This window comes from Lepidochelys olivacea (genome assembly GCF_965140295.1).
Source record: "Lepidochelys olivacea isolate rLepOli2 genome assembly, chromosome: 8".
Taxonomy (NCBI): Eukaryota; Metazoa; Chordata; order Testudines; family Cheloniidae; genus Lepidochelys; species Lepidochelys olivacea.
Window position 1 is genome coordinate 18,571,054 of NC_140418.1, and position 25,516 is coordinate 18,596,569.

Consider the following 25,516-nt stretch of genomic DNA (forward strand, 5'->3'; position numbering starts at 1 on the left):
TGAGCCACCCTGATTACCACTACAAAAAAAGTGATTTTTTGTCCTGTTGATAATAGCCCACTTTAATTGAATTGTCTTGACCCGCCCCCCACTTGGTAAAGCAACTCCCATCTTCTCATGTATTGTTATAGAGGTCTTCCTACTGTATTTTCCACTCCATGCGTCTGATGAAGTAGGTTTTAACCCATGAAAGCTTATGGCCAAATAAATTTTTTGGTCTCTAAGGTGCCACAAGGACTCCTCGTTGTTTTTGTTTTTGCTGATACAGACTATCATGGCTACCACTCTAAAAGCATCTCATCTGATGCAACTGGAGGAGGAGGATTCTAGGTCTGTTGGCTTGGTTCATACTGTCCTGCATAGTAACCTCCAGGCCTAATCCCTTCCTCATCCACACAGAGCATGCATTCCCTAGCCCAGTACCAGGGCCTGCACTGCATGAACTTCAGTAGGAGCAGAAACTGCCTTGGGGGGTGGGGAGAGAAGAGACAGGTGATCACAGCTGCCTGAGCAGCTGGAAAGATGCTGTATAACAGCATTGCAACCCCCACCACATTTCCTACAAACAAATTCTCACTTTCCTCCTCCAACCCCATGCCTCCATGATGCTGACCAGGGCCTATTCCCAAAGCACACAACAGTCCCAGCCAAACTGCAACCATTGGCAGCTACATAGAATGGTAAACGTATTTGTTGTGTGTGTTATATAACTCACCACAACAACACTGTGGTGGGTGCAGTATTTAACAAATTTAACGGAACTACGCCCATCTGGACATGTGTACTAGGTACACAACAACAACAGGCTGACAAACACCGATCCAAAGAGATTTGCCCCACTTCCATAGCCTCAAACCACATCACACAGTCACCCTCTTCTAGCAGTTGGATGCCGAGCCTGATTTCTGCATAACAGGCTAAAATAATCTTTTCTCGGCTGCATGAATTGAGAAATGCCCACGGCTGGGTGGATTACACCCGATGCCGAAAGCAAAGATACCTTCCCCAAAGCAGCGGCAAATTCATTCGTCAGAGGAGAACATATTCCCGCTCAGTGGAATCTTATCAGAAGAGTCTCACAATGGACTTTTGGACAGATAATTGCTTTGGAGATGGTCACAAAGATTTAAGTGGGTCCATTCAGTGGGCCTCTAGCTGCTGCCAAAAAAATAAAAAAAAGAACCGTAGATAACTGCAATTATTTGCATTCTCCAGCTGCGAGAGCTACCCCTGAACTGTTCTTCAGGACCAGAAGCAATCAGAAGCAGACATCTGGCACACCATTCCTGCTAGCCAGAAGTTTACAGTAGGGAACAGGTTATAAAGCCATGCCACTCCTGCTGTTATAATTAAGGGTCAGCCAGCTGCATGATAGGCCAAATTTATTTAGGTATTTACAGGGAGGTCTTTTAGAATCCCCCCTCTTATTCTATCCCCTTGTCATTTCCACTACCCACTGCAGACACATCTCAGCTTCAGCCTTCCACTCAGAGGATAAGATAGGATCCCAATTATCTACTGACATCGGTCTTGGCAGACTAGATCAGACCAATGGTCCACCTAGTCCAGTATCTTGTGTCTCCGACAGTGGCTAGTTCCACTAGATGGTTCTCAAAGGAAGGCGCAAGAATCCTGAAATTGGCAATTATGGAATAACCTGCCCACCGGAGAAGTTTCTTCCTACCTCCAGACAGTTAGGGATTTGCCCTGATATATGGAGAGGCAAAATCTGATCCATTTTTCCTTTTATTCTAATCCTAACATCCAAACCTTTTTGAACTCCTCTAAACCTCACTGACACCATGTGGCAATGAGTTCCACAGGGTAATATTACATTGTATATAAGAGTATTTCTTGTTATCAGATTTAGATTAGTAGCCTTCCAGATCCACAGATGGTCCTTTTTATTTCATTGAATAAACGTAAATTCTTGATAATCCAGCACGACATCATGAGAGGCAGTCTCCCCATTCCTACGATATACTCACCACTGCTAGCATCAAGCACGCTGTGTTCTAACACACCCAGTACCTGCCAACGCGATAACTTGAGAGAGGCCAAGGCTGAGAATCAAACAGAAGCTCTCTTGCCTGGTAGCTCAGAAATCTGATATGAAACTTCATGTCAGATTTCCCCCCCTTTTTACTGTTACTATTCATACTATTTTTTAGTTTGTTTTCTTTCATTTCTGCCAAAATGGCTACAGAAAATCTGTAGGCCAAAATTCTGCACTGATCTAGGCCTTCCCTGACAACCCCACTGAACTCAGAATTGACCTTAAAGCACAGTAATACTTCCCTACAGCACTACCCACATCCTTTGAAGCAACATCACATGGATTCTCTAGGGTTACCCACCTTAAAGCTCGTTTGCCTTATACAAAATGCCCAGCTGTTCTAAGTGTCTTTTACTTCAAAGTGGTTCTCAGCACAAAGCTTGCATCACAATATTCAAATAGCTCATGAAGGCTGCAGCACAACGAACTGCATTTAAAGGATATATTTGAGCACTTATTTTAAGAGGAAATGATTAAATGGGAGAGAGAAATCCTCCAGCCCAGGCACCAGGGAGTCAGGGGCACATGAGGAAGATTCAAGTAGCATCTGAATGCCTGGTTGTTTCTCAACAGTAATGGACAGTTCTTAAAATTGCCAAACTAGAGCTTTGGCACAGAACTGTGTCTCAGTGCATTCCCTATGATCCTGGAAAGCAGGTGGAGAACCAGCAAAGATGTGGAAATGCGGTAAAGGAGGAGTTGGGGCTCTCAGAGCACCATCAAAATAAGCATCTCAGACACTTCTAATGCAAATGCAACATTAACACCTGAGCTAGCGACTAAATCTCAAATGAGAGAATTGTTACTTATATTCAGATAGCAACTATAGACCCCAACATGCATCTGATTTTAAGGTCAAGGTGTATGATTGTAGAGTCCTACAACACAGCTGCTGAGTTAGGGTCCCAAAGTACATAAATAGCAGAGTTCAAAAGGTTTTCCCTGTTCATTTTAAATCAGCTTAATGCTTGGGAAAGATACTGGACAGACAGCCCAAAAACCTGAAGTCATCCATCTGCAGGGTATTCAGTGTCACAGCATGGCGGCTGGGTGTAGACTTCTCTATGCTCAGGTACTGAAATGGCAGGCTTAGCGATGTGCACTCTCTCTTCTTGAAAACAGGTTTATTCACCAGCTATGTCATCAAAAACCCAAGTACAAGCAGTTAGTGTTCTGCACTGTGTTTGAGTGAGTTTAATGGTTAGGTGCCAGGTGTTAACAAGTTATTGCTTCCTCAAGACATTGGAACTGCATCTGGAGCCTATTATTCTGAGCACTGTGTTCAGCCAGATTCATCATTATTCTGCATAAACAAAGCAAGGTATGAGGACCATCTCTTTTGTGCTCTGACCTTTCTCCCTTTTTCTCAGTAGTATTTATCTAGACCTCCAGTCAGAACAATTTATCAGGTCTATTGATATGCTACTCTTCAGTTGTTTGCTACTGAAACATTGTTAGTACCCAGTAGATAAATTTGACCAAATAGTAGATATTTGTTAGATACAAGGGGTGGGAAAGAGAGAATGAACCAGAATACATCATTAACAAAGCTCTTGCAAAACAAAGACAAGGTGAAAACTAAGTCATGCCTCATAAGTAGAGCTATGAAAACTGCGCTATTCACTTCAGGGTGGCAGCTTTGACATTTAATTTCCTGTTACTCACCTCAAACTGTGGAATGACACATCCAAATTGAGAGGAAGTTATACAGAGATTGTCTAAAGTTTAGTGCACTGTTACCAAGAGTTACATCATGCCATCACTTCTGAGGCAGGTTTTATCTGATTTCAATGCATAGTTCTACTTTAAAAAAAATCAAAGGCATGATACAATACTAGAGTCCAATTATGCAAGGTGCAAAGTGTCACAAGTTCCCATTAACTCTAATGGTTCACGTAGTACTAAACATATAATACAGCTGAGGTTGAGGTCATTCACAGCCTTGCAGAATTGGGTCTTCTGATAGTAAATGCAGGTCAAGAGCTATGCTACCGTTGTGTTTCATTACTTTATTTTTAAGAAATAAGTTGTGTAGAAAGGTCAGAATATCACAATCAAGATCCACTGTGATCTGATCGCAGAATTTTGTTCAAAGTGACGAGACTGAAACCACTCTTGCTTGTGTCATTCATTAAATATTAGTTGTAATATATTTATGCAGCTAGCTGGACTCCGATAGGGTCCACTGACACATTGCTTATATATAAACAAAGTGCAGGAGTTCTTTATATTAACTATGAAAACATCAAGACGACGTTTGAAAGAAACTAGTAACATATCTTCCTCCACCTCTAAAATGTCCTTCAAAAACCTCAGCACCGACAGCAAAAATCCATAATTATAAGCCACATACACGACTGGATTCTCCGAGGACACAGATAAAACAATTACCTTTTTAAGATTCCCACACTTTTCCTGACCATGTTTTTTAGTTTGCACAAAACGCCAGGCATCATACCTCTATCTTCTGGTTTTTTTTGTTACTGTTGGTCTACTGGACAAACAGGTCTCACTTCCATATCCCTCCATTAAAATGAGTTGCAAGATCACAGCACACTGGGAACATTCACACAAGTCCACAAGATTATTTAAAATTCCATTTGAAGATACCATCATGGGGTTAACACCCACCCATCTTAGAGATAATACAGCAGCGATAAAATATAATGTTCCCTATGGTACTTGATTTTTTTTATTTTTATTTTTTTTGCTGAACAGGCTGGGCATATATAAATCTATGCGCTTTTAACATTTCAAGTTGTTATTCTGATGACAAAATAGACTCAAGGGAGATAAGTCTTTATCTCTCCATTAACGTTATTGTTATTCACAGAATACAGATTGGGACTAATTCAAACATAGGAAAGTCACAGTAATTTGTTCGCCTATTTAGAGGACGTAGGTAATACTTGTGTTTTATGACTGTGCAGCAGGGTGAGGGGGAAATCAAGTCAAATACTGTAAAACCTGGGAGATGTTGATATTGGTGTTTCATTCTTGGTTAGTTTTCTACCCAAAACATCTGCTTTAGCACAGCATTAGTAAAGTAGTGTCCGCAGCATATCAAACAGCACACTTACTGCAGATCAGTAAGTGGAGAAACAGGTTCAAAACAAATTAAAAGGCTGAATATGAATTCTTTGCAACATAGCTTAATACAATAGGACAATAGCCAGGAAGGTCATGGGTCTGTTTCAGGTGTTGAGCTCATGATTTTATTGCATGTCTTGCAATAACTGCTGCTTTTCTTAAAGCCCCACCTTCCTGACTCATGATTCCATGAAAATCTCAGGTTTCATTATAGAAACAGGTTTGATTTACAAAAGGTAGTTACGTGGCTAAAGAAACAGACATGCCCCTAATCCCACAACTTCCAATGGGAGTTAGGTGCTTTACCTGCTTAGGTACATTTGTAAAATCCATTAGGTGCCTATCTAGATCGTTAGTTACCTAAATACCTTTGTAAATCTGCCCCCCAAAACAAAGTCAATTTCTAGTCTTTGCAGTAGCAGTGAAAAGCCTGGGAACCCTAAAGGCTCGAAAACTCAAGGGCATATAAAGAAAACCCAAAACACTTAAAAAAAAAAATCAATGAGATTTTAGTCAGTCAGTCTTATTATTTTGGGGGCCGGACATCAGTTTTGAATGCTCGCAGCTAGTAATGCTTTCATTCCAATGACAGTGCTAATTGCATGTTATGCAGGGGAGTCAAAGAGTTGCTCTGGGGATAAAGAGAAGACTCCATCTCCAGAATGATCAGGCCAAGATCTTTCCAGCAGCACCAAACGAACATTAAAACACATTTTAAAAAAACATGAGCTGCCCTTTAGCACTTACACTTCAGTTAGCAGGCAGACACCTCCTCAACAGGGAAAAGGGGGAAGTATATAATGCCTGTATACATATATAAATACTAATAATGTATAAGAGATAGATATATTTTATAAAATTTATAATATAGATAAAGCCTGTATAAAAGTTATAGAACTAACATAACATTTGCCATCATCACATCGACACAAGCAGAGTAAACAGCCTTGTTCTATTTAGATTGTAAGCTCTTCAGAACAAGGACTGTCTACTACGCTGTGTTTGTACAGCACCTAGCACAACCAGGCACCAATCTTGGTTGGTCCTTGTAACAAACAAGAATAATAATGTGTTTGAAGATCCTTGGATGACAACAGCTTCCCTCCCTTCTGACCTGCCATCTCCCCCCACTGCACACTTCCATTTGTTATTTCTGCACTTGTACTGTGCAAGATCTCTAGTAATTTGTTTCTAGATTTCAAGAACTATTTAAAATCAAGTCAACAGGATACTTTTCACTGCGCATCTGCGCTGGCCTTCCCATTCCTTGCAGGGTTGCATGACTACAGCTGCTCCAAGAAAACAAACCCTTTCAATCACAAGAATTACAGCTTCTTCAAAATGTTTCCTCTCCAGAACTCAAGCTCACAATACGATGAGCAAAAACCCACATGAACAACTATTTCAAATGGAGATATTGACCCTAATGGGCCTATAATATCTTTTAGAGACGATGACATTGATTCTGAATGTGTGAAACAATCATAAGGAAACACCACAAATCTCATGAATTTCTCTGGCTTTTGGGCTTCTGTTAGTGACTTGGAATTCAGCCCAGATTCACAGAACGATTTTCTAATATTCGTGATGAAACTTGAGTGAGCTGGTGCCCATTTTCCAGTAGATTTCAGCTGATCATTGGTTTTAGATACAAATAAAAATCTATGGTTCTAAGACAAAAAATATATATATTTCAATCAACAATCAGCATTTACTACTGTGTTTTGCTTTGAGATCCTGAAAGTCACTTGAACTTAGAATCATAGAAGATGAGGGTTGGAAGAGACCTCAGGAGGTCATCTAGTCCAACCCCCTGCTCAAAGCAGGACCAACACCAACTACACCATCCCAGCAAGGGCTTTGTCAGGATGTACTGATCACAAACGTCTCCCACTAAAGTCAACATGAGCCCAGACATCCCAAACTCAAAGACAATGTTCATATGAACCCATGGGGAGCAAAATTACTTCACTCCACACAGCTTTAATGTTGACCCAAATAGATTTGGCCCACCAAATCTATCGCTGGAATAAAATCCTTGAATTCAGAGGCAGAATGGATTTGGCTCCTAAAGGGCTAAATTTACCCTTGTTGCGCTGCAAGAAGGATTCACTCCTTGCAGGAGTGATTATGACAGTTCCAGTGGGGCACTCTCTCACAGGATATACCAGAGGATATACAGGAACCCCACTAGTAGATGCAGCAGGGATGCGCTGGAGCCTTTCCCAGCTGCCTCTCCCTGACATGTGGCTACACATTGCGGCATGGATGTGGCTTGCTTTTCATGGTGGGGTGTACGATATGTATTGTAGATGTAGCCACAGATATCATTAAAACCCAGAAGAAGTCGCAAGGCACTTAAATCCCTCACGTCATCAGTTACAGACAGACTCGGCTACCTTCTACATCTCAAACTCTTGCAGCAGCCATACACGTAGCTGTAAGCCTCAGACCAGCTCTGTGGTTCTGCACTGGCCCACATACGTAGTGGTGGTGGTGCTCATGCAGTGCCTAAGCCCTGAACATAGCTGGGAGTTTTGGACCTGCTCAGCATGCTGGTATAAGCGCTTTCACTTCAGTCACGCAACCAAGACCAGGAGGAAAAAATTAAAAGAAAAAAAAAAAGAAAGAGTTTTTATTTTTAAACAACCTAATCAGCATCCTGTCACACCAACCGAAACCTCACCTCTTCTCTGTGTGCCCGGCCCTGTCTCACCTCCGCTAGCACTCAGAACACACAGGATTCATTCAGGCGAATGGCGTGACTGGCACATTCTGGCCCACTGGCAGTGCTGCCAACAGGCTAGACTTTTTAGTTTCTAAAGACATCTTCCATGTCACTCTGCAGAGCTCTATCAGGGTCCCGTTGGGAGAGATGCAGAGCCACTTTAATTCCCAGATTTTCAAGCCCAAGAGACAGTTTGTGATCATTTCGTCTAACCTCCTGCATAAACACATTCAATTAAGTTTCATCCACCATCCACTGGCAGTGTTGGCAGAGTCCCCTTTTCAGGCATTTTTGGGGTTGTGCTGGCCCCTTACAGACCCGCTTCTCCCTTTAAGTGAGACTGTGATTGCTGCTTTCCATCACTGCAACCTGGATGCTCAGAAATTCTTCTATCAGAGCTCTCTACCAGGGTCTACACTGGTATAAAACTCAAAAAGAATTTAACCTTCCATGTGTAATCACACCCACCACTCATGGAGGGAAGTAGGACCAAGTGATTATCCCAAATGGTCTAACTCCTTGCATTATCTTTCAGTCTCCTAACTACCAACAGGCCACATAACAGGGTACCCCTGTAATGAAGATGCCAGCTGGTGTTCCCAGTATAAACCTGATTGGATCTCAAGGATATGGTCATAAAAAACTTTTTCCCATATAAAGATTGCTATACAAAAGGCATTATCTGGGGATCTGGCTTTCTTTTTACACTCCAATGGATTTAGAATGACAGGAGTGAATACACGAAAGAAAAGTGTCAAGATGCTGGTTCAGTAGAAAAGGATGGTCTTGTGTCCAAAGCAAATGGATGGGAGTCAGATGATCTGATATCATACTCCCAGCACTTTCACAGACATTTCACTTGTGTCTTGGATCATTATCTGTAAAACAGTATCAATGCCCTCTCCAACAAACGTAGTCTAAGACCTAATTCATGAGCATTTGTAAAGTGCTTTGAGATCCTCTGACAGAAGGGCAAAATACCGTTTCCCTTGATTTTATATTATTCTTACTTATATTACCCTACCGCGATACAAAAATTCAGTGACAAAATGGTCCGGGATACAGAGTCTTTTCATTGATTGTAATGGGGGGCTGGATTGGATCTATAGGGCTAGACTGTGATATTTAGCTACTGGCTCTTGCTAAGAGTGGTGCAAAGCTCCTTGGAGGCACAGAGGGAAAGTCCCTGGGCTATCGCTCAGTCCCATGGACTGTAGCTGTCCTAGTCTGCACAGGGTGTGTGTGGGAAAAGAATCTAACCTACCCCCTTCCTCTGCACAAGGGGAAGATGAGTGCAGCAGATGCTCTATCACTGTGACCAGAGTGGCTCCCTGGGATAGGTCACAATGTGTTCTGATTCGCATGATTAACTGCCCCCAACCATGCCAGTAATCCATGTCTTATGGTGTCCCCAAGTAGGTCTATTCTGTTATTAATCCACAGATTAAAGTAACTCCCAGTCAGCTTTGACGCAATACACCACAAATGGCTGAATTCTAAGGGTTTCATTTTCAGTGTGGATTAGACAAAGAGTCCAAATCGGGACTCCCTCAGACCCAGTAGGAGTGGAGAAGGTCAGGGGAGAAAAAGAGTAGCTTTAAAATAAATAAATAAATAAACAAACAAACAAACCCTCAATGCAGGTAGAGGAAAGAGTTAAGTTTCATATTCAAAAATATCTATAGGTTATAACAACTTTAATGAGGTTCCTAGGTTAATTACTTGCCCCATCAAACAATAATATGGATCATTCCATGTGAACAGATATTGGACAATGCTCACCTTTAATGCAGTGCAGGAGAAAAAGTGGGGGTGGGGAAGCTGCTATTTCAAGAAGGTGACTGTAGATTTTTTTTAAGTTGCTGTCATGGCCAGAGAGAGCTCTTATCAAGTTGACACTGAAAGTAAAAAGCTTTTAGGTTCCCAGCATAGCAAAAGCCAGCCCAGTAAGCAGACTAATCTTTTTAAAAATTCTGTCAGTGTAGGGAAAATGCATTAATTTGCACTCTGCAGAATGTCCTGGAATGCCTGCCAGCAGCATTAGATACAACACAACACAAATGAATCAAAGACCAATGTGGTTGCTGGGCAATTGGAGGAAGGCGGGGGCAAGCATATGGGCAATGATCTGGGATCCAGCTATATGAGGAAATTAGCAACAGAAATTTTTTTCTTTAATTGCAATGAAAGCTTGTGGATTCCCCTCCCCCCCCGCAGAAGAAACTAAACCTGCCCTTTGCAATACATGACAGGTGATTTATGCATCTGACAACTCCAAGATATCTTACGGCCTTGTCAAGATACTGGTGAAATGGCTTTTAAGTACATGTTTTTTGTAAAGGTTGGGTTAGTCTTCATTTTGCGGGGTGGAGTGGGGGGATTACATGTTCTAAAAGCTACTTCTTCAAAACCAGAACACAGTGCAGATATGACTGGTCCATGGTAATAATGTAGACAGAAAAGAGGGCAAAGATAATTTAGAGTTGGAAAAGAGGGCTACAACTACATGAAACAATTAAGAAAAGGAAAATGTAGGCGGATTTCTTAACCGTAAAATCTATTCAATCATGGAACAATCTTGCAAAGGGAGCCCAAGCACTGGGGCATTCAGAAAAGCAATGGAAAAGTGGATGTCAGGAACAACCATTCACTAGCCATGGGGATGGGTTAGTTAGCCCAAGAGTATTTTCCCCTTTGGAATTTTCCCCTGGAATCTTCGATACCCAGAGGCCTGAGTCTCCTCTCACATCACTGTACCTCCACTGAAGTCAAATGGAGTTACTCCTGATTTGCACCAGTGTAAATGCAAGGGGAACCAGGACATGATTCCAGTTCCATCCACCAAAAAATGTTCCATACATCAGTCAATATGCCAAGTAGTGCGAGAATTGTGGAAGGAGGGAGAGAAAACGAGGGGAAAGATTTCATCTGGCTTTTTCTATTCCAATCAGTTTGTGTGTGTGAAGACTACAAATGAAGCACACTTGCATTTTTGCTTGATTTCTAGGGCATATAGAATTAATGCCTGGGAGAATCCTACACTTTGAAAAGGCTCAGTACACACTATTTAAGATATGAAGACTAGCTTCCTGTTAGGGAGCCACCTAGTGATTGTTTCAGTAAAGTCCTTATTTACTCATTGATAGACTCACTGTGTGGTTCCCTTCCCTGGAAAAGAGCTAGTCTCTAAGGCCCAGATCCTCAAAGGGACTTCCACTGATTGCAATGAAGTATGGAAGCCTAAGTATCTTTGAGGATCTGAGCCTAAATTACTTCTGTGAGGAGTCGAGATGCCACTGGAGTACCCTTTGACCCACCTCATGACCAGGTGACCACTGCAGGTGCTATCATGTTGGCAGGAACTGAAAGAGTTTGATTTGAGATGCAAAACCTGGGGAGCAAGCAAAGGGGGGGGGGGAACGATTTCCAGATGTTAAAAATAATAAAATAATACTAATTAAAAAAAAAAAAAAAAAAAACAGAGATGGGATTTCCTGGCATTCAGATGCGGATAGGATCGTGAGTTCTCACACACGCAGATGTGCAGCTGTCTTCCTGATTGCTAGCATAATTTCCAATATTCAGTCCACGTCGGTTTCAAAACCAAAAGGGTCATAGCCTCAGGCCCTTTTTATCTTAACTTCGGACAGATCTCTCACTGAAGTCAGGGGGAGGAGGATTTTAGAATTTGGCCCCCAAACTGCAAAAGTTAGTCTTGTGTCCGATGTCTCTGGCCCACTAGCCGTCCTTACCAAGTCTTTCATACAAGTAATGAACAGCACTAATCCAAGCAAGATTAATCCCATCCTATTGGCAGTCATGTCATTTAACCCTTCAGTCACAGATCCGAAACCTTAGAACTTGCTCTTACAAGAAACCATTCCACTAAATTGATTGAGCATATGTAATTAAGCCCTCTGCTGCTCTGTTCTCATTTCCTTCTTCAGGTATCCCCACCCACCCCAACAGTTTTCCCTCCAATGATTCTCTCCTCATTGCAGGCTTCTCAGACAACCTGGCTCCCTCCTGACCCCAAAATCACAATAGCTACATTACATGCCCATTCCCAGCAGCCTCAGGGGAGAATCCAGTCACTGCAAGGGCTGCTAGTACTTCCAAAACAAGACACCCGAGGGGACTCTTTCCCCTGCCCATGTCAAGGCCATTGCAGCACAAGTCTCATAGTCCAGGTGGGCTGAGGAAATGGGAGTTTGTGGGCAAGGAAGCATAACAGTCAGCCTGCACATGACTGACATGGGTGACCCAATTTTGCAGCTAGGTTTTTACTACTGAGATCTCTTCGCTGGCCTCTGGGCAAAAGAGGAAGGAACCTCATTCAGTAAGTGTGGGAGTAGTACATGGGGCTGAGGAGGAAAAGGTGGGGCTCAAAGAAGTAAGGCTGCAGAGGAAGAAGGGGGCTGTGAATGACTAAGAAGGTTCTGGAAGAAGAGGAACTTGGGATGGGAAGTCTGAAGAAGGCTGCTGAGAGTGGTGAGAGAAAGCTTTTCAGGTGGAACCTAAATGATTTGAATGGGTAAACTCTTTGTGGATCCAGGTTTCAATTAGCCTTAACCCACATCCATAAGCTTCTTGATAGTAAAAGTGCCAGTCCGGGACTCTTGGACAACTCCCCAGTAGCTCTCTGCACAGCTCTGCATTATCACAAGTGAAAGATCATTGGAAATGTGGGTGGAGCACTGCTGAGTGATTATTCCACATCTCACATTGCTACAATTCTCAGACAAGTCACAAACATGGCAAACTTGGATCCCATACGTGCAATGCAGGCAAGTTAAGAATATTACGGGGATTTTAGCTTTTGCATGTCCTGACTGCGGAGTATTTACAATTTTAAACATTATAATACAAAACAGATTCTACTGCACTATATCTGACATTTGCAATTTGAAGGAAACACCTGCTTAGCCCTCTTCATTGGAGGTGGTTAACAGATGTCTGGAATGGCAAGGGCACCTGTCGAGTCTCATAGAATTAAGTTTGATGTATCCTACAAAACTAGAAGGAATGGAGATTTCTGTAAGCTTTAGTGGCAAAGTCAGGCAAATGTAGCAGCTGCCGCTAAAAAGCCCAATCCTGAAATTTCTCCGCTCTTAGAATGCATGCTGACATCAATGGGAATCATCAGACACAGACAGCTTGCAAGACTCAGCTTAAAAAATGATGTCCCTTTTACTAAAGTGTTATTTTACTAGATACAAGTGGTAATAGCTGCAGTTCCCTTTGCACTGGAAATTGCAGAGTACAAGCAACTCATCATGAACCCAGCACTTTTTATTCAATGTTAGAAGCACAAAAGAACCATATTGATATTATTCACATTTTTTTAAATCAGTACTTTTCTGTCCTGAAAGCCACCTAGAGGGTTTCAGAGAAGTGTTGGGTAAATAGCAGGGCTATGCAAAATAATCACATTGAAATCTGAAGACTAAAACATATAACGGATTCACCTTTTGGTTCAAGCTAAGGAAAGTGGTCCAATGGGGGGGGGAGGGGAGGGGCTTTTAAATCAAACATTTTGCTCAAAAAATGGAACCTCTGTGGAACCTCCAAAAACAGGTTCCTTTTCACTCAGGACAAATTAAGACCTTTTATCTATTTTCAAACAAAGACTCTGCATTTTTAAATTTTAAAATTGCTGTTCACATAAAGGTTGATTTATGCACTGAAAAAGCAAAAAAGTATGTCTGAGGCATTTTATGGAATATTTCCCATTCTGAAAATTTTATATCATTTCTGGGCCATAAAGTGACCTAGAATGGAATGGTAATTCCTCCACCATGAAATTTTTTGTAATGTTTTTTGTAAAGGTTGGATTAGTCTTTTTTCATCATTGTCTTATAACTCTGGTGAATTTCATGATAACACTTGCCAGTAATTTTACACAGATTCTGTTTATTATATTCAATAGCTTGATAATTCTTGGCAACTGTAAAGCTGAGTTTTAATAGCACTGATTTTTCCCCTCCATTACTGGTAGGTCTGAGCATTGCTCAAAGATAAGGCATTCAAGTGAATGCATTTGAAATACCACACTTATCCTGCATTTGCATAAAAATATCAAAAGCGATTAAGTAGCAACAACACTTCACTAACCCAAATTACATAACCACGTTTACCTCTTCAGTTAAGCACCCTGTGGGCAACCTCATTTCAAAAGCAAGTCTTCACATACTGCAGAGGCATTGTAAGCATTTTTATTAGAAGAAATGTTATCAATCAAATCTTTTTAGACATATGCAACTTTTCTCGCCGGGGCGGGGGGGGGGGAGAAGAGAGGACAACACAACTTCCAGTGATTTTTTTCTACTTACACCACGCACGAACCAGCTATAGCATTTCACAGCACACTGAGCCTCTTTCTAATAGAAATATTTCAAGAGGAATCAGAAGTCCATCAAAGCATGATAGGTGCAAAAGAAACTACCAGCTGATATTCAGCTATGAAATATGTTCATCTACTTCTTAAAGTCCAGCAACAGACATTTTATTCTGACCTGGTATGTTACCCTATTAGATGAACAGGGGTATAATTAAGGTTTTTCTATTTCATTTTTAGGGAGAGGAGGCACAATGGTTCTCTAGTTTGTTGCATTAAGCTGTTCTTCTTCCTGGAATTCTGTGGCACAACTTGGGGGAATTTGCCATGCAACAGATGGAAGGAATAGCTTTAAAGTTTAAGCATCAGGTTTGAAATACTCAGACTTCTTAGCATTAGTTTAAATCACTGCAGGTTCAACTCAGCCAGTCATCTTTCCACTCATCCTGATTTCCAAGCAGGTAACAATGTGGAAGTCAAATGGCACTTAATGGGTCAGCTGTAGCAGCTGCCCCTAGAGGGTGATGTTTGCACCGCCCCTCGCATCAAGAAAGGGCTGTCAGCATGCCTCCCACAAATCCTCACCAAATTACCTTTCTGGATGTTTTGGCCTCTGCCATCCCTGTCCAGGCTGCACTGGGTGCTGCACCCCTTTGACTGACCAGGTACATTTCAGCTGCCCACAAGGCAGGAAACTGACCTGTACATTTCAACTGCCCACAAGCAGTGCTACCTTGTACATATAGGATCAGTGTTTTAATCGGTGGATCACTAGGTGTCCCAGGCTTTTGAACAATTTATTTTCCCATCTAATGGCACATCCAAATTTAAAAAAAAATCTCCTTCTCCTTTCATACATTTGATTTTCTCTGTGTACGTCCTCTCAGTGTCACATTTCAGGAGAATGAAGCAGTAAAGAGCCTAATCTGGACTCCTGGTTGAAGGGATTTTTTATTTAAGGGGTTCCCTGTAAGGTTTCACTGGATTCATTTTTCTTTTTGAACAATAGCTGCATTTTGTCTGGACAAGCAAGAGAGTTTTGAGATTGCAGGTTTTCAGGAATCAGAAATACTAAGAGGCAAGCAGGTCCTTCTCCTATCCATCCTTCCTAGGCATTACCCATTGGTGGAGGCTGCCTCTTTGTGGCAGAATGCAGTGTGAAATGTGACATATTCTGTATTTTCCACAGTATGCATCCGATGAAGTGAGCTGTAGCTCACAAAAGCTTATGCTCAAATAAATTGGTTAGTCTCTAAGGTGCCACAAGTACTCCTTTTCATCCTGCATTCTGTTACTCTAACTTTACAAGGCCATGTGATCTCCCACCCCCACCATACCAGAATAGGAAAGCCACATTCAAATGTACCAGTGGCCAAACCTGAAATGCTTAGCAGGAGATAAGGTACTGTATGTAGTGTTTTGGCAGAATTCCAAAAGCCAATTCACCTTTTTGTAACACGCTACTCAGATTATACTTCTTCATGTGGAAATCTTACAGGAAATAAGTCTCAAGAGGAACATCTAATTTTTGTGGAAACAATTATAGCCCCAATAAAATATTTTCATTCACATTATATACTGTATTTCCCAGAATTTAAAATTAAAAAAAAAAATCCACACACTCACTCTGAAGATGCCAGTGATATTGTCAGAATATAACGTACCATGTTCTCAAATTGTAATTCAACATCTATTTGATATTCCACAAATCTTTCCATTTATCACAGCCGTAATTAAAAATACTTTGTATTTAAATACCACTTTTAAACAAGCAAGGTGTTAATTAACTTCCACAACACCCCTGCAAAATAGAGTTATGCATTATCCCCATTTGACAGATGGGAAAACTGAGGCACAAGGCTGCAGTGACTTGCCAAAGTCATCCAATGGCAGTAAGGATTAGAGCTCAGAATCATCTGACCTGCAATTCCACACTCACTCCTTCAGGCCATGTTACCTCCCAAAAGACAGACAGGAAATAAGTGAAAGGGCAAATTAATACAAATTTAAAACTAAACAGATATTGTTTCCTCAATGAGAGGGTTGGTCTAGGGATCTGTATAACATGTCAGGAGACAGGAAGTTCTGAGATCTAACCCAGCTGTGGCAGTGACTTCTTTTACAGCAGTGTGCAAATCATTTTCTCTTTGCCTCAGTTTCCCCATCTGTAAAAATAAGGATGCTAGTCCTTATTTGCCTTGCATGCATGTGTTGAGACTACTACTGTTTTCTGAATACTCTGAAGGTGAAAAGGGGTAAAAAACTATTAATAAGACAGCAATGATACCAGTAAGGCAGTTTGCTACAAATATGTAATTAGTTCATTCTCACACAACTGCAGGAGCAGTGGGCAGGATTTTAATCTCAGCGATACCAGCATCAACCTGGAGAAATACCACAGATTTGAACTAGATTCATCCCAGTATTGCAGAGATGTTTCTATCATTATTCATCTGCAAAGCTGGGGTCCAGTCCTGCATTCCTTCCACACCCAAACCTCCCATTGGTTTCAGTGGGAGGCAGAACTGCATCCTTAATAGTGAAAATCTACGAGACACAGCCCTGCCTAGCCTCTTTAATGGGTTAACTGAAGGACACCGAATAAAGAAGGCACCTCTTCCTTCTGTTTCCCTTCAAGGCAAATCCCAGATGTTGAACACTTTAAACCCCCTCCACTTCCGCTCACTGTTGATTCAGCAGAAACCACTGCTGCAGAATAAATAACTAAATGGACACCCATTGCATTCTGAACGCGTGTGTCGGAACCTGGCTGGCTGCTCTCAGCCCTTCCGTTTGACACGATTTATTCATCACGCATCAGCAGTTTTTGGGGGCCTTCGGTTGCGTGGGGCTTTTTACCTTCCTCTGGCTGCGTAACAAAATGCTGAAGAGGAATGAACGGGCAGGCCCTGCCCTGTGGCAAGCAGGAGTTAAATTTCGTTTTGCAACATGGCATCATGAACGCAAAAAAGGAAGGCTGGTGACATCTGGGAGTGGGTAGGCGAGGCTGACACAGAAAGATGTGAGCAGAGCCGAATCCCAGCGAAGCTCACCCTGGGTGTGACTCAGAGGGGAGAGCACAGCATCGGCCCTGCCCGCACCCCCACAGAGCCCCTCTGGCCTTTTCCTAAGGGAGGTGCTGTCCGGATCCACCTGCTGCTCCATGCCCAAGCCCCTCCTCACTTCCCCGGTGGCAACCCGCTGCCATTCCAGCGACACCCTCTCGCCCTCTTCGTGCCATGGCGACCAGCTCTGCTACACCCTTGCCTTTCCCCCGGGGCCGCGCTTTTCAGATGCGGAGGCCGATCCGCGGCCGGATCTGCCCTGGGTCTAAGTTGAGCCCCACCAAGGCATCTCCCCTGCCCGTCCCCAGCGGAACGCGGCTCTCCGCGCGGTGGGCTCCCCAGCGTGCACTTACCTTCTGTGGCATAGCTGTGATCGCGCAGGAAACTGCTGTTTATCTTGCGGGTATCAATGTCCTCCTCCATTTACAGCAGGCTTACTTTCGTGAGAAGTGAGAACAAGCGGGCAAGTATCCATCATCGCCCCACCACGGCCAGGCTCAGCGGAGAGGAGAGGAGGGGAGTTGCATTGAGCACAGCATGGTCCTACCCTTTGAGGGGGGAGGAGGGGCAGGAAAACCACCCCAGCGAGCTTTCACCTCCTCCTGCTGCTGCAGCAGCAAAGGTCCAGACCTCCTTCTCCGCCCAGGGACGGTGCAAACCCCGGGCTCCTACACCACCCAGGGGGGGCGGATGCCGTTGCAGCACCAGGTCCAAATTCCCTCCTTCTCTCAGGGACTGCGGCTGCAGGAGCAGCCGGGCGAATTGCAGGGGAGCCGCCGCAAGCCCCCGTTCCCGTGCGAAGTGCCGCAGCTGGGCTCTGGCGGTGCCCAACAGGTTCCCCTGGCGCCGGGCGAGCTCCCTTCCGCATGCAGCAGTCCCCGGCTCGCCCAGTCAGGAAGCCGCTAGCCACAAAATGGTGTCCGCTTCTGCAAAGCTCGCGGCTCCGGGGTTGGGTTTTTTTTTTTTGGGGGGGGGGGGAACGGACCTTGCAGAGCTGCGGCCCTGCTGGGTGTTTCCCTAGCGGGGGCAAGGCTGACGGCTGGGTCGGCAAGCCTTGCGGGGTTCGCCCCGCTCGCAGCCGCGGGCTCAAGGCGAGGGGCCGCTGCAGGAGGCGGCTGAAGGGAAGCTCGTGCGGTGGCGGCTGTTGGGTGCTGGAGCCTTATGGTGCATTAAAGCCCAAGCTCCTCCCATACAGCTCGGCTCCGTCCAACCGCGTCGGCAGCCTGGGGACTCTCCCCCGCCGGCAGCCGCCGCCGCCGCGCACCTTTCTGCTGCAGTGGAGCAGAGGCACCGAGGCGCCCGGGGAGTGGCTGACCTGGCGCCTCCCAGGGGGTCGCTGCTCTCCGCCCTCTACCCCAGGCAGGACGCGCTGCAGCAGCCGGGGCACCCTTTGATCAGCCCGCTAGGAAGGGCCGAGGAGGAAGGCTGCGAAACGGATCCTGTTGCCCTCACAGTGCTCAGCCGGTGAAGCAGCGGGGTTGGGTTGGGGTCGCAGGCACGTTTGCACCGGCCTGGGCTCCAATGCGGTGTAAAGGCGCCAGCTTTCGGTGCATGGGCGTTTACTGTTTTAGGCCAGGGCTGATGGAGCAGAGGGCTAGGAGATCTATCCCAGGCATTGCCTCAGAGATGTGTGACCTTGGGCACCTCAGGTAGGGCTGGGGTAGGAGAAAACACCAACCCTATCTTTCACTGACTTCAATGGCAGTAAGGGTTATGCAGGATCAGACTCCTAGGACCAGCTCTTCAAAAGTGATTAGGGGCCTAACTCCCACTGATTTCAATGGCAGCTAGGTGCCTAAATACCTCTCAATGCCTGCAGCTTTACTCATATGTAAAATGGGTGCGATAATGCTTATCACCATGGTAGCCTAAGGCTCGCCTGGACCAGGGGAACCTTGTGGGTATCGCAAGAGCGCAAGCATAAGGCAGAATTAAAAGGATGCTGCAATTTAGGCCCAAATGTTGCATTTCATTAGCAAAGGGTTTTAAAAAACCTAAGAATTGGGTTATAAAAGTGTGTTTCCAGCTCTGCTGCTGTGTGACCTTGAGCAAGTCACTTCTCTCTGGGCCTCTGCTTTCCTTCCCAGCCTTCCCTTTTTTTAATGTATTGAGATTGGAAGTTCTTGAGGGCAGGGACTACCTGTTACGATGCATTTGTAAATTACTTAGCACAATGGGGCCCAATCTTGGTTGAGGCCTCCAGGCTCTGACATAATGCTAATAATTAATAGAAATACCATGAAGTTATATCTATATTTCTAGTCCAATAGAAGCCTTTTTTGTGTTTGAACATAAAGATTCCTCTGCATTTTTGCAGCCTAAGGGTCTGATCCTGCAGTACTTACGTAGGTAAAACTGTTAATGACTCCACCTGAAGTTTTGCCTGTGATAGGAGTACCAGATTACCCCTTAAATATTTCAGTATGGTACTAGTCAGTGCATGAGAACCAGAAAGCAAAAATGATTGGTCAACAATCCCTGTCCAAGATGAGTGAAATACAAGAACATCATAAGATGTGAAGAGTATTTTACATTCTAGAGATTTAAAATTTTACTTAGACAATCCTTGCCCCAAAATCTTAGTCTTTTTTGCTCTGTTTGTACAGCACCTAGCACAATGCAGCCTTCATCTATGGGACTCCTAGGTGCTAATAATATAAATACATCTAATTAAAGTTTGAATAATCTAAGCTGTCAATAATAAAGACAAGCAATTTTTGTTTGAAAACATAGGGGGTCTAAACCTGCACTATTTAATTCATTGGGAACTTTGTCATTTTGTCAATGAGTATAGGATCAAATGCACACTTCTTAACATGATTTGTCCCCAAATGCGTAAATCAAGTTAATAAAATCTTTTTAGAAAAAGATAATTCCTTCTCTGTTACTAATGACACTTTGGGATAACATGAGAATTCAAACCTACCTTTCACCATTTATGATATTTGGGTGAATTTCACCCATTGCAGAGGGCCTACTTAAGACACTGTACGCTACTTAAAGCTATTCATTGCCATTCCAGAAATGATAATTCACATAAAGGGGAACATTTTGCTAGATCCAGTAACAGCATGGCACCCACCTCTCATGGGCACCCTCTTCTGGTCAGAGTGTGTCTGTGGTCTTTAAACAGTTCTGGCCTTGATTTCAGGCCAAACCCCCAGGGCTTCTTCCATGGAGCCTATGTTTTTTCCCCTCTCCAGCTGGGCCTCTTGACAGTTCAGATCCCCTTCTAGGGGGTTATTGCTGTCCAATTGTAGGCCCACTTTCCCAGTAGCCTATGGAGGGACCCAGGCCCACCCACTACTCCAGATCCCAGCCCAGGGACCCTAAGAATAGCAGCCACATGCTGCTGTGTCCCTCTAGGACAACTTCCTTCAGTTCTAGGGCCACTTCCTCACAGCCCCAGCCTTCACCACCACCTTTGCTCAGGGCCCTTCTAAGTTCAGACCCAGCCAGGAACTCTTCCTCGTTCCCCCAGTCCCTATTAGCACTGAGCTGTCCATTGTGCTACCGTTCCCTTTGGCCAACCAGGAGCACCACTTGTACTCCTCTCACTCCAGCAAGAAACTGCCTGTCCCTGGTGCTGCAGCTCCTTTTAATAGGGCCCTCCTGGGCCCTGATTAGCCGCTCCCTGCAGCCTCTCTGATTGGCTGCTTCCCCTGCAGCCACTCTAGCCTGTTTGGAGGACCTCTCCATTGCTCCTTTCCTGGGACTAGTGTGCCAGGACCCTGAAGCCTCCAGCAGGGGGACTCTGGGCCTAGTCCACCCCCTCATAGTGCCATACAAAGACAACGTAGAATGACAGACTCGGCCTGAAAGAGCTAGTTTAAGACAAAATTCAACTGTGGGTAAAACAAACAGTAGGACAACAGCAGTGAGAGAGGGCAAATGAGGAAAAGAGCAATAAGGGCCAGTGTTAACATAAGTCAGCTTACATACACAGGAAACCTCCCATCCTGCAATCACATCCATGTGGGAAGACCCATGTGCCTGTTCAAAGCTCCAGTGATTTCAATTAAAGGGGATGGGAGTGTTGTTCTGTAAGAGTTGTAGGTACACTGGGTTATAAAAGGCAGTGTAGTAAAAGATTTTTGTACCCAGAGTTCACAGTTGCCAATGGAGCTGGTCAGAAAAACTTTGACCGAACCATTTACTGTCTAAAAATGCAGTTCTATCAAAATCTAAATTCTTTGCAAAATCATGATTTAACCAACATTTTATTTTGAAGAAAATATGGAGTGAGGAGTGGGACAGGGAGAAAATATTCCAAGAGTGTCAAAACATCCCATTTCAACATTTTTGGAATGAAACATTTTGATTTTTCAATTTGAAATTACTTTTTGATTCAATTTTTTTATTTTGTACTATAAACTAAGAGTCAAATTGAAACACAACATCTCAATAGGATTTTGTCAAAACAGAACACTTCAATGAATCGGAAATAAAAAAAAAAATTCAGACTTTTCCTTTACAGAGAATTTGAAAAATTTTGAGTTTCATTCCAATTAAAAACAAAACCAGATTTCAAACCCCTCCAAATACTTCACAAAGTGGCTTTTCTGTTCTCTGCATAGATCCAGCTACCTATTCTCAAGATTTTATCATGAGTCCCATGATCGTTGGTGTATTTCTTAATGCCTTAGTTTCCAGAGTCATGTAAATATATGCAAATCTCAGCTTTCATTTAGAAAATGAAAGCTTCTAACCCTCCTGGTTGCAGAGAAGAGCCTGAGAATTTGACTCAATTGCATCCTAAAGCTTCACAATCCAGAAGGTAAATAAAAACAATCTCTAGTCTATTATTATTATTATATTTAAAGCTCATGATTTTTAAGCCAGTCTCAAGATTTGGGGGGGGGGGGCTGACTCATGATTTTTGGATACTTGAGGTTGCCAGCACCGAATTCAGTTTGACAATCAAATAGGCACAGAATTTTGATACGTTTAATACCTACACGTGCGGTTTTATATTAAAGTTCATGTCCAGCCACTATCTTCTAATTAGATGGGACTTTACAAGGACATTCTTGTTAAAATCACTATGGTAGCCATAATCCCTTGGAAACTTGAAAATGGAACCTCTCCCCTTATTGTAAGGTCCTTGTGGCAGATACTGTCTATTTTGTTCTGAATTTGCACAGTGCCTAGACACTTCCACAGTACAAATAATGAATAGTAATGATCAGAATGTTTTTTTCTCTGTCCCATATGTATAATGTGGCTTGTTGTCACAGCGTTTCTCATGAAAGATGGACTATGCACAGAGGTGTGCTATTGCAGGGTTGCTTATGAGTACAGTTCACAAGAGATCACAAAGAGCAGAGCCTCTGAAGGTTTGAGGCTTTATCCAAAGCCTTAAGCCTCCCTTTGACAGAAATTGCTGGGGAGCCAAGATCAGGACAGACAATCGCCTAGCTCCCCTTGGTATGGGTTTTCTGGGAGGTGCCCATGGCAAGCACCAGCCAGAATTTTACCTAGATTTTGACTAGGCCTGTGAGGGCATTTTTGGGGAAGGAAGAGAGAATGCAGAAGTTTCCCTTCCATTTGTGCATCCACAGGCTGTGTCCTTGTATTCCTGCCATGAGATATTTTGCACTGACACCAATGCTAGACACCACAAAGAGGATATGAGGAAGGGACATGACCGCTCCTGCCTTCTGAAGAGACAAGTGGAGCAGTACGGGTAGGGTTAGCACATACTGCAACCTTTTAAAGGGGGTGCTGCTCTTATCCCAGCATCTGCTCCCCACCCAGACAATTTTGCTGAATGAGCCAAAATGATCCTGAGGGTTCCCTTTTGCTGCCTGACCTCTCCCCCCCACACACACACAAATACCCTGACTCCTATTGAAGGCTATTGCTTAAAAATCATAATATATCCCAGAATAAATAGCAGATATAATGGCAATAAAATGCAACATGAACTTACTTTAGTGGTTACTAAATGGACAACTGGTCAGTTAAGTTCACCCTGCTTCTGTGCAAGTCAAATGACAGTCCCAGTGCCGGAAAAATAACTTCCATAGCTGGGCATCTGGACCTTGTTACTGCCATCAAAAGAGGAGAAGAATATTGATATATATTTTCATATACCTGAAGTTTGAATAGAGTGTATAAAATGTAATTTGACACCATTCTAATGTATGGAACAGAGACTTGGCCAGCCCCAAGAAAAGACATCCATGTGCTCTCCACTATGGAAATGAAGATGTTGAGATGGTCATATGGTTAGGCAGCAAAATGAGGTTATGAGGGACCTAATATGAGTTGCCCCAACAGAAGAAAAGTTGAGGGAGGTTAGACTACGTTGGTATGGATATGTCCAGCAGAGATCGGGCAGCTATATCGGTAGGATGGCCCTTGCAGTTATCATGGATGGAAGATGACCCAAGAGCAGGCCAAAGACTCAATCCATGGACCAGATATCAGCAGACCTTAGGAAAGACCAATTTGCACAACGGCCAGGCATACAGTCATGAGGGAAAGTGGCGAAGAAGACAATGACCTGAAGTTTTAATAGTTTTAATGTCCTGCTATGGAGGACAGGACATTTTCATCATTGCAAGTACTGTGCCCTATTATTGAAGTGGGCACAAAGGATGCATGTAATGGATCAACAGTTGTGTTATAGTTTTTCAGGCCACCATTTACATGCCTAAGGAGACCTGACTGTAATCATTTTGGTGCCAGTATCAATAGTAAATTAGAGTCTGGTATTTGTCTTTAATGCTGAGCCCCAAGGGGACTGGAGTCTCCTCTCACTTACAGGACTGTAAATTACATGTAACCTGCACTGAAGCAAATGGAGTTTGGCCAGTGTAAAAATGGTGAAAGTGCAGAATCAGACCCATTATCTCTTCCAACACAATGCTATATTAGTGTTAAAGTGGTTAGATTCTTGTGGTTAGATTGTAAACCCTTTGGGACAGGGACTTTTTATTCATATTTATATTTTTCATACAGTGTCCAGCACAATGGATTGGATGTGATACATTATTATTTAATGTATTATATTATTATTAGTCCAACACCTAGCACAATAGGGTCCTGGTCCATGATTAGGGCTCCTAGTCACTACCACAACACAACTAAATAAATAAGTAATATAGACAGGAGATGAATTATAAGTGATCTAGTGGCTAGAGTAGGAGACTGACGACTACTGGATTCTTTTCCCAGTTCTGCCATTGAGTATGTACTCAAATAAGCAAGTCACTTAACTTCTTGGTGCCTCAGTTTCCTTTCAAGTAAAATGAGGATATTAATAGTTCCAACCCTCACTGGTTTCTTGCTGTGAGCATTAATGTGTGTAAAATGCTCTGAGATCTTCCATGGAATGCCACCAGAGTTGAAAATGAGTTATTTACGGTGTTCTTATCAGGGAATTTTGGATTATTCTCTTCTGAACATATGTTTGGAAGTACATGTCATGTACTGTACATGCCATCTGGTGCAGTCCAAAGGCAAAACAATTCTTCAGAATATTCTTTATGATCCAGGGAAAAAGTAAACCCTAGCACTGATTTAGTAGTAACTACAGACAGGGAAGAAACCCATCAGAAGCAGGAAAATTCTCCCAATTCCTCCAATCCCCACTTAAATAATTGAAAACAGGAGAAGTGCAAATTATTATTATTACTTCGATGTACAAGACATTTTCATCATGCAAGGGATCTGTGTCTTGGGAATCAGTTTGAAGGAATGAGCATCAAGATGGAAGTCAGGAGGCCCCAAATTCTAATCCCGTCTCTTAGACAGGACACTTAATCTTTGTCTGTAAAATTGAGACAATAACACTTTCCCACTCACCACCCCCAGATGTAGTGAGGATTAATTAATTGTTATAACGGATTCTGAACATATAAAGCCAGATTCTCCATTGAGATACTGCCCCTTTGTGCCACTCAAGTAGCATAAAGGGGATATAATCTGGCCACAAGTTCCCAGTACCACAAATTCAGGGGGGCACTCTTTGCTGGGCACATGCGTCGGCTCTGGGTCTGTCCCTCTGATCCCATCCCTCCTCCGGACATTCAGGTGTGTCAGGAGTTGAGAGGGGACACAGCAGAGCTCTGCTCCATTATTCCAATCCTCCACTGATGTGCACTTTACACCAGTGGTGCAATTTACAGGTGCCAACAGCAATGCTAAATGGTCGGGGCCACCCCTGAGGATCAGAGAGGCGTGATGCTCACCCCTCTTGCCAACTCCAAGCATGGCTTTGATGCAGGAGAGAA

At 43.4% G+C, this 25,516-nt stretch overlaps 1 protein-coding gene across 3 annotated transcripts in view; it reads right to left on the reverse strand.

The window, feature by feature from the left end:
- The window catches only part of PPP2R2B (protein phosphatase 2 regulatory subunit Bbeta), a 258,060-nt gene that overhangs the window by 150,729 nt on the left and 81,815 nt on the right, over positions 1 to 25,516 (reverse strand). Inside the window, exon 1 of one of the 3 annotated variants that reach the window (XM_084637732.1) lies at positions 17,630 to 18,515. The exons of the other annotated variants lie outside the window; for them this stretch is intronic. Coding sequence (XP_084493858.1) covers positions 17,630 to 17,699 — 70 coding nt within the window. The 5' untranslated portion in view covers positions 17,700 to 18,515. Of the gene's footprint in view, positions 1 to 17,629; positions 18,516 to 25,516 lie in introns of those variants that run through there. 3 annotated transcript variants of the gene reach the window in all.